This window comes from Pundamilia nyererei, unplaced genomic scaffold (genome assembly GCF_000239375.1).
Source record: "Pundamilia nyererei isolate P.nyererei 1_Seehausen unplaced genomic scaffold, PunNye1.0 scaffold00003, whole genome shotgun sequence".
Taxonomy (NCBI): domain Eukaryota; kingdom Metazoa; phylum Chordata; class Actinopteri; order Cichliformes; family Cichlidae; genus Pundamilia; species Pundamilia nyererei.
The window spans coordinates 6,129,141-6,139,190 of NW_005187404.1; the positions used below are offsets into that span (position 1 = coordinate 6,129,141).

General features: G+C 39.8%; 1 protein-coding gene across 1 annotated transcript in view; it reads right to left on the reverse strand.

Moving 5' to 3' along the window:
- Nucleotides 1-9,335, reverse strand: part of foxn1 (forkhead box N1) — a 15,352-nt gene extending 6,017 nt beyond the window's left edge. The window contains exons 1-4 of the mRNA XM_005720935.1: nucleotides 9,253-9,335; nucleotides 1,249-1,330; nucleotides 322-618; nucleotides 35-130 (exon numbers count right to left, since the gene is read on the reverse strand). Of these exons, the coding sequence (XP_005720992.1) occupies nucleotides 35-130; nucleotides 322-618; nucleotides 1,249-1,311 (456 nt within the window). The 5' untranslated portion in view covers nucleotides 1,312-1,330; nucleotides 9,253-9,335. The remainder of the gene's footprint in view (nucleotides 1-34; nucleotides 131-321; nucleotides 619-1,248; nucleotides 1,331-9,252) is intronic.
- Between the last annotated feature and the right edge of the window lie 715 nt (nucleotides 9,336-10,050).

A 10,050-nucleotide genomic window follows, 5' to 3' on the forward strand; every position in this document is an offset into this window, starting at 1 on the left:
AAGCATTTCTGAGTGCCTGAAGCAGGACACTCACCTGTTGTTGAGGACTTGCTGAGCTGTAGGATGGATAGCTCTGAGATAGAAAACAGGGAGGATCCACAGGTATGCCTGGTAGCTCTGGATATGAGTTCTGCAAATGTAAGTAAATGAAGGAAAAATGTTTGGAGAAGCTTTCAAGACAGTGTTTTTTGCAGTGATGTGGTGGATCTTTTTTTTTTTGGCCTGTCTATCTTCCTGTGTCAAATCAATCACGCTGCTTTTGGCTGTACAAAACTTTATTAATATGGAAGGATAAAATGAGAGTATCATAAGGATAGAAACCTGAATGCTGCCATTGTACTGGTCCCAGGATGGTGGCATATCGCTGCTGTGCGAATGACTGCCAGGACTGCACACCTCATGCAGACTGCTAAAGGAAGAAGAGCACTGTTGTAGGCACTCTGTCACTGCTCCGTCACTGAACTGTCGCTGATACGGGTGGAAACGGTCAGCGTCCACGTCCCCTCGCCCTGACCGTGAACTGATCATTCCATCAGCGCTGTGCCTCCTGCTCACTGCTGCAGTTCTCAGACTCAAGGTGTTGCTCTTTTCCTGGGTGAAGCAGCTGCCTTCTTTGGTCTGTGGTGTGAAAACCATCATCACAGTGATTTGACACAGGCTGGATTTACTTGGAAATACAAATATGCTAACTGCTGCAAAACAGGTGGCACCCATCTCTCCACTTTAATTTTAAACAAAGAATTCAAATAACAGTTTTTCCAGAGAATCCCCTAAGGTAAACAGAGAAGTGTGCCATCTTTATTTATTACTATTCTTATTTATTTTATTGTTATTTAGAGTGTGGCCACAAAATAAAATGTGTCAGAAGTCTTTTTGAAGGATTTAAGACGGGTTTATTTATCCTGACAGCACCCTGGCAGTAGTTTAAGTTCTATTTAATAAGCATTAAAGTGGCATAAGTTGTATCTGTCTGCAAGTGGGTAGCTGTACAATCCCCGCCCTCATATACTTTGTTCTTGTTATTTTTGAAAAACTCACTCAGTTTAATTCAGAAACACTACACAGAAATGCAGATAGCAGCTAGATGAGACTCAAAGCAGATTCAGAACTGGTTTATTCGCAGTGTTACATAAAAAAAAAAAGAAGAAGGTCATTTTGGGTTAAAATAGCAATGCCAGAGGCGGCTGCCTCTGTTTCTACCATCTGTTGATGTGAGGCTCCAAAGGGTTCACAGGTGTGTAGACTCACCTGAGGGGGTGATGTTTGATGATGAGATTTGCTGCTCGGGGAAAATGTCAGTGACTGTGACATCCTGCACCAAAACCTGCTGCTGTGAAGACATTTGTGAAAACAAGCTAAATGAGAAACGTTTGGGTTGTTGTCAGGGGCTTTAGTCAAATTGAACATTAAAAAAAGCTGTGAAAGTAATTTAGTAAAAACTTAAATGCTGCTTGACCAAAATAAGACAACGAGACTGACTCTGGTGTCATTTTTGTATGCTAAATATAATGATGTTGTATCTGGCAGCTGCTTAGCTTATCTTAGTTTAAGCTAGCAGTGCACAGCTTAAAGACTGCACTGCTTGCTAGGATGTGACAAAATTGGCAAAAGCTGTGCAGTTAAAGCTCACATTTGTTTATATTTTGCTAGGAAAATAGGAAATTGATGCAGTGCAACGCAAAAGCATCTTTAACGAAGCAAGCTTTCTTGTAATTTCTTCAATTAGTCTTTAAGACATTTAAAGCTCTTCTTTGGATCTTGGCTGCATTTTGTCCTGTTCTCTGTCAAGATTAGTCCACACTGTCGATAATGTTGATCTTTGGGGAGGCCAATCCAAGGCTCATAGTGTTCCACTGTGTTTTAAAGATGGCTGTAGACCAGGGGTCTCCAACTCCAGTCCTCAAGATACAGGGGGTGTCCAAATTCATAGGCTGCACCCTCCTGATGCCGCGTTTGTAGGCCGATTACGTCACAGCGACGCGACAAATGCTGTCCAAATTCATTTAATGTTTTTGTTTGGCTTTTTTCAGTGTTTTATTAGTTCGTGAGTAAATCGGTTTGGCTGAGATTAAAGTTATAGTTTTCACACAGCTGAATAAACGTCAAAAAGAAAACTGATTAAACAGAAGTGTGAGATGATCAAGCATTTACGCCAGTGTCCTGTTATATTTTACATAGCAAGGAGCAGGTGGCTGAATTTATTAAACTCCACCGAGACAGCCATCTATACTCCAACACAGCTGAATTAAATAGCCGAATTACCTCTTCAACTTGCCATCAAGTTTGGCAAAGGATTGGTAACAAGCCATTAATTTGATTCCGATGTGTTGGAACAAGGATGCATCTAAACGCTGCAGGACAGTAGCTCTCAAGGACTGGACTTCTACAGATACTCACCGTGTACCTCTCTTTTGACATTCATAATGGATTTGTATACATCAATTAATAATATCTGTTGACACTGATTTTCAGTCCAGTTGTCCAGCTTTTTCCATTTTTCTCCCTGTTTCCCATCTTTTAAGAATTGTTTCTCGACAGCCATCCTTTCACTGAGAACATTTCCAATGACACTTGAGTAAACAGAACTGAAGAGCCAACTACATGTCTGAGGTAGTTGGTAAATTTTCATACATTTAAATGACATGATACTGATACTGTTCATCTGCTATAAAGTTTTCTAGGCCTGTGAATTCTCCTTTTCCCCCCTACCGATCCGGTTTCCTAAGTCTTTTAAAGACACACTGAACACTATACTGAGAAATGCCAAGTTTTCAGCTACTGTAATAGCTCTTTTGGATCCACCTTGTTGGTGCTAAAATAACATTTCATGTCTGTCAAACTGTATTATCTTTGGCATTTCTCATAGATAAAACTAAAGATTGAAAACGACAACAATCAACTACTTGGAACAACAGGTTGTAAGTAACAAATTGCCTAAACATGCGATTTAAAATCAGTTCTTTGCTAAGTTGTCTGTTATGTTTTGACACAACACTGGTTTATTCCTTGGGGTGGGTGCCCCTTTTGACCTCAAATGATTCACATTGTTAAATGGCTTAACAAACAAACTAAACATTCCTCTGAAAATGACCGGGTACAAGGTACAAGGACAGGGCTAAATTAAGTGAAAAAGCAGCCAATGTCCAAAGATAAAAACAATTGTTCAACTACTACTAAAAAATCTGGCTTAAAGAAATGAGGGGGTGGCTCAAGACTTTTGCACAGGACTGTAATTTGAAATTGTTGTTTTACATTGGGTTTTGTGTTTTACCTGTGTCCAGTATCATGCTAAGCTAAGCTAAGCGGCTGCTTACTGCACTCACTCAACTCTCTGCTAGAGACCAACACAATTCCCTTCATTCTGGAGTAAAACATGACAAGAAAACTCAAGTGGACGGTGGTGAAATCTGATTCATATTGCTGTTGCCACATAAGAGGAATCAACTCTAACATGTTTGGGGAAAGCACTTCTGTTCACTGATCCTTTGTGATAATATCGTGTGAGTCATTTCTCTACTGTAAATCTGACAGCACGAATGCAGGCGTGGGAACAGCTGAGTTCATTTTCACCACCAGAGCATTAAAACTCCAAAGTGCTGGTGGACGTATGTGGGTCAGGAGGGTTATCTGAAAGTGTTATGTGATCCCATCAGAGGTGTGAGACACGTGGCCCTGGTTCCAGTAAAGGTAACCTCAGCCTCCACATAAACCAAGCTCATTAAAACTGCCAACAAACCGTGGCGCTGGGTCACGTAAAGTAAAGTAATGCTGAGGCGGACAAAGTGCCTCTCTTAGAAAGTTTGTGTGCGGAAAAGAGAGAAGTAGCAATCGTAGCTCTTTCTGTTCACATCAAAGGAGGCTAAAGTGTCGAGGTGAAAGCTGAGAGATTGACGTTTTCATCACTGTGGCAACAAATCCTCTCATCTGCTTGACAGACACTGTCACCAGCCAGAACGGATGCACTTTTAGTAAGAAAAGAAGGAGCTGTAGCGGTGGCCATAATGTGTGTGTATGTGTGCTTATCTGTGTTTCCATAAATCAATACCTAAAAGTTGTGTAGTTTTTAAAAACTGCATCTATCTTAAAAAGAGAGGTTGTTCCTCTATCTCTTTGCTCATTTTGCACAAAAAAACAAAAAAAAGTTTTGTAATGTTACAAAGATCAGTGTTCATGATTTCCATTTTATTTAAACATGAAAGTATACATGTATTAGGGCGGTTGAGAGGCTCCTACACTTGACATGACACTACCAAGACTTTGATGTGAAATTTACCCAAAATGAAAAAACGCATACCTGTTCAGTCTTAAAAATCTTTCTCATATATGAAAAAGATTTTTTATTTTGTCCATGCTTTTTATGGTACTTTCGGATGACTATTAATGCACAAGAGACAGAAATTTAAGTGACTAATCTTGTGTAAGTATTAAATCTGTAAATAGGTCAGCTGTGAGGATTCATCAGCAAGTCAGGATAAAATTGTGCGCTAATAGTTTCAAGGCGCTTCATGACTCTCATGTCTGCTATTTTATTCTATTCCTTTCTATTTCTTATGCTTTCTAAATGTTCCAACTCACATTCCCTTTTAACAATAAGCAATCTAGTGAGTTTTCTATTTTATTTTAGAAAATAATTCTTTAAACTTAACAGAGCATGTGATACTTGTAATACTCTACATGACAAGGAACAAATAATGTATTGCATGTATGCATTTCCATTTTTTGACACTTTCCTGGATTTTACACAGTTAGCCTGCACTCTTTTAACTAGCATTTAACTGTAAACCAGGCTTTTAACTACTGAGATAGTTTGTGTCATTTATTGTTAGATTATGACCACTTGGCTTCTTATGTTTAATACTTAGAGGCATAATAGTCCAAATTAAACACAAGATCAGAGTTTTGTGCTAAAAGTGAATGCTACAACCCTTTGATCTTCAGTTCGGGGTTATTTGTTATGTAAATTATTCAAGCTAAATAATCTTGTTTTAAATTATTGGAAATTATTTTTTTATGGGTGTAGATTTTACCACAAAGTGTCACAATTTCTGTGGTTGTATCTACACATAAGTTTTAATCATGATATAGAAAATATTGCGTAACATACTTTTTGACCTCTGCAAGCAGCAGTAGATGTAGGATGGTGGATGTTATGCATGAAAAAAATCAATTTGTGTACTTTTTAATGTGAATATTAAAATGGGTTTTGTTGTGCTATTATTTTGTTATATTTGATAAATTCAGTCAGGTGGTTCGGTTTGTATGTGCTTCAGTGGAACTGGACAAAGATGATGAAATTTTATGAGCATTTAACATCTATTCTTTATCATTATATGACTCTTGCAATTGCAATTATTTTTAATGTACTGTAAAACAATAAGAATGAAAGTGACCATTTTATTCTATTAATTCTATTTGATACTATCAACAGTATTGTTTCTCCTCCAACTCAGCATGCTTTCTGACGAAGATTGTAGCACTTTCCTCAATTACTTTGTAAATAAGGTGATGGACTTGAGATCCAAAATCTCCTCGAGTGCCTCCCCCTATGAAAATGCCCCTTGTTGTCCCGGGTCATTTACTTCTTTTTCTCCAATCACACTCGATGACTTAATTGCAGTAATATATGCTATACAAAACGCAGCAGCCAGACTACTAACTCGCTCTAGCAAGCGAGCTCACATCACTCCTATTTTATGTTCTTTACATTGGCTCCCAATAGATTTTAGAATTCGTTTTAAAATTATTGTTTTAACGTACAGAGCACTAAATGGCCAAGCCCCAGATTATTTATCCAAGCTTCTCACAAAATACACTACTGCTCGCCGTCTCCGCTCACAGACTCAGAGTTTGTTGGTTGCTCCCAGAACACGTCTGAAGACGAAAGGGGACAGAGCCTTTCAGTCTGTGGCACCAAGGCTGTGGAACAGTCACCTCTACAACTACTTTTGGTTGACTCTGTGGAATCCTTTAAAAAACAGTTAAAAACTTTACTGTTTAAACAAGCTTTCTGTTGACCAATGCTTTTCATATTTTTATATTTTTTTATTTACATTTAAACTCTATATTGTGTATATTGTGCATTTTGCTATTTATTGTCTATTTATTGTACTGTTTATTTTAATCTCTGTGTGCAGCGCTTTGTGACTACCTGTCTATGAAAAGCTCTTAATAAATAAACTTTACCCTTACCTTTATGCAATGCTAATGAAAACATTTTGACTTAAGGAACCTTCAACAGTCACATGTCAGATTCTGCCCTGCCCTATGGTGATAAATTGATCTTATAATATGCAAATTCTTCTCTAATTATTGTGTCACAGAAACAACACCGATGGCTGTCAGTGGAATGAATAATAAATAAATCACATGTGAAAGCTGACAAGCTGTGGACAAGACGCTGTAGCTGATTCAAATGTATGAATGTGCCCGCGGCACATTTCCAGCTACAGTGGCTTGCAAAAGTATTCGGCCCCTTGAAGTTTCCCACATTTTGTCACATTACAGCCACAAACATGAATCAATTTTATTGGAATTTCACGTGAAAGACCAACACAAAGTGGTGTACACGTGAGAAGTGGAACGAAAATCATACATGATTCCAAACATTTTTTTTTATAAATAAATAACTGAAAAGTGGGGTGTGCATAATTATTCAGCCCCCTTTGGTCTGAGTGCAGTCAGCTGCCCATAGACATTGCCTGATGAGTGCTAATGACTAAACAGAGTGCACCTGTGTGTAATCTAATGTCAGTACAAATACAGCTGCCCTGTGACGGCCTCAGAGGTTGTCTAAGAGAATATTGGGAGCAACAACACCATGAAGTCCAAAGAACACACCAGACATGTCAGGGATAAAGTTATTGAGAAATTTAAAGCAGGCTTAAGCTACAAAAAGATTTCCCAAGCCTTGAACATCTCACGGAGCACTGTTCAAGCGATCATTCAGAAATGGAAGGAGTATGGCACAACTGTAAACCTACCAAGACAAAGCCGTCCACCTAAACTCACAGGCCAAACAAGGAGAGCACTGATCAGAAATGCAGCCAAGAGGCCCATGGTGACTCTGAACGAGCTGCAGAGATCTACAGCTCAGGTGGGGGAATCTGTCCATAGGACAACTATTAGTCGTGCACTGCACAAAGTTGGCCTTTATGGAAGAGTGGCAAGAAGAAAGCCGTTGTTAACAGAAAACCATAAGAAGTCCCGTTTGCAGTTATCCACAAACTAGAAGGGGACACAGCAAACATGTGGAAGAAGGTGCTCTGGTCAGATGAGACCAAAATGGAACTTTTTGGCCAAAATGCAAAACGCTATGTGTGGCTGAAAACTAACACTGCACATCACTCTGAACACACCATCCCCACTGTCAAATATGGTGGTGGCAGCATCATGCTCTGGGGGGGCTTCTCTTAAGCAGGGACAGGGAAGCTGGTCAGAGTTGATGGGAAGATGGATGGAGCCAAATACAGGGCAATCTTGGAAGAAAACCTCTTGGAGTCTGCAAAAGACTTGAGACTGGGGCGGAGGTTCGCCTTCCAGCAGGACAATGACCCTAAACATAAAGCCATATCCATGTGTTAGAATGGCCCAGTCAAAGTCCAGATCTTAATCCAATCGAGAATCTGTGGCAAGATCTGAAAACTGCTGTTCACAAACGCTGTCCATCTAATCTGACTGAGCTGGAGCTGTTTTGAAAAGAATGGGCAAGAATTTCAGAAGATGATGGACTTATTTTAAATCACTTACACTGGCCAGCTATCACATTTAAAACATGGGCAGTTGTATTAACAATAAAACCCTATGATGGGAAACCTTAGGTTTTGGGATCCATATGGATGCTTCTTTGACACATAACCAATGATGTAGACAACAAGGACTAGCCATGCAGGTGCCACCCCTCAACCCACAGGATCCAAAGGGTCCGCTGCCAGTTTCACAGGATCATACAGGACACGCCCAGAAATTAATGTGGAAGATGTGGTATGTAGGTCAGTAGTATTTATTTTTGTGTTAGTAGAAGGCAGATAAATTTTCATTTGTGTCAAGTTGAATAATTATTCCCTCTAAACTCAGTGATTCAGCGTTTCAAGAACTCCCATCCCACTCTTCACATATTTCTCAGCCCATTATGAAATCCTAATATGCAAATCTCATGATCTGAGGCAGTGCCAGTAACCGCAAACAGCTAAATGACAGGTAAGCTGAAGACGAGATACCAATTGTCTGGCTAGCTGAGTTGCTTTTCAGTTACGTCTTCACAGACCGGATGATTTTAAAGTTTGTGGTCTGGTGAGCAGGAAGTGGGTGGTACATTTATGGTTGTTGTATTGAATCAGTAGTATCTGGCCTGAATTCATGTGGGATTTGACTGCTGCATAATGTGTCATTTGTATTTGCATTTCATGGGGGTGTGCAAATTAAGGTAATGTTCCAAGACAACCACATCCAGCTGGACTATTTACTGTTTTCATTTTAGTCAACTACTTTAAACCCTTAATTTGAGGATAGGGCATATGATCCCTCATTAGATCACATGTCAGTTGTTTTAATGGAAACAAATCTGGTGGCTGTCACTAACTATAAGGTATCAAGTAAAATGTGTTCATTTTCTCATGAATGCTTTTCTTGCTGCAGGCTGAAATTCTCTCTGGGTGATGTTGTGAGGATTACATAATGTATAGGGGTTCTTTTTAACTACTTGCTATCATGCAATTTGTTTAGAATAGATGCCTTCTTACGCCAACATTTTCTACAAAACATGAGGAAGCTTGATGCATATGTCAGCAGTCAACTGTCAGAATAAGCAAAGCTAAATTATTACTGTTTCTCCCCACAAGCTAAGTCTTACGCACACGATTGTGAAGGTGGGTAATTCACCTCGAAGTCTGTTGTTACTGGGGGGGGAAAGAGCAGGCAGATCTGTTAATGGCCTGGATGATACCGATGACAGTTGTGTTGGCATGAGAACGTTGCCACTCAAAGTTCAGAGGTTAATGAGGATTCCTCTCCTGCACCCATGCCAGCAGCAATACTGCAGTGCTGCAACTTTGCCATTAATAGAAGGATAATAAACTAACCCACTCATGGTAAGCATAAAAATAACAATGTCAGAAAATATCAAAGAAAGCTTACAAAAATTTACCACAACTATTCATTTCACTTTTATTTACATAGCGCCAAATCACAAGAACACTCTCCTATATTGTAAGGTAAAGATCCTACAATGATACAACAACTAGTAATTTAACTCACCTAGTTTTTGGATTCAGTGGCTGCTCTTTCTTGTCCCAGTCAGGTTCTCTCACTCAGCCCTCTAACCTCTGTTGACAGCTTAAGTCTATTTCTCCTGTGGACCTGTGCACCTCCCACTTCCTTATACCTGATAGTGAGGTACTTCGATTAGATTGACTGTTTAAATGTGTATGGAAATGGTTGATGGGTTGGTTTCAGATTTTGGCAGCTCGGAATATCATCCTCATGTTTTGAGTGTGAGTGTGTGTGTGTGTGTGTGTGTGTGTGTGTGGCACTCGTCCAAGCTAGCCCAGCAATAAGAAAGAAAAACCTGCTGGAACAGGTTTCAAAAGATCTACTTGGTGCAGTCACTGGCAGCTGGCAGCCCTCTCTTCCTCCTTCCATCAGTCTTTTCTCTGAATGTTTGGCTGTCTGTACGGGACATAAAATACAGCACCACTCACAGCACAGAACGGGCATCTTGCCCTGCTTTCTGAGCTTGCCCATGGCAAAGGCTGCCTTCACTATGATCTGTTTTCATTTAACTATTGAGTGTTCAAACAAACATGTGCACAGGTGAATGCAGGCAACACCGTTTGTGCATTTGAAGCCTGCAAGAACACAAACGCGCCACTGCTTCTTTTCACTAGCAACAGAAGCAGTCATTCTGGAAATGTTAGTTTCTGATGTAACCAGTAACAGTAAATGTCATACCTCGTGGACATATCCACCAGTTGTTTCTTACAGTCTGCAGAATCTGAAGTCAAACTGATCTTAGGACCACCAGGCAGCTCCCACGTACATTTTAAGATCCCTGAT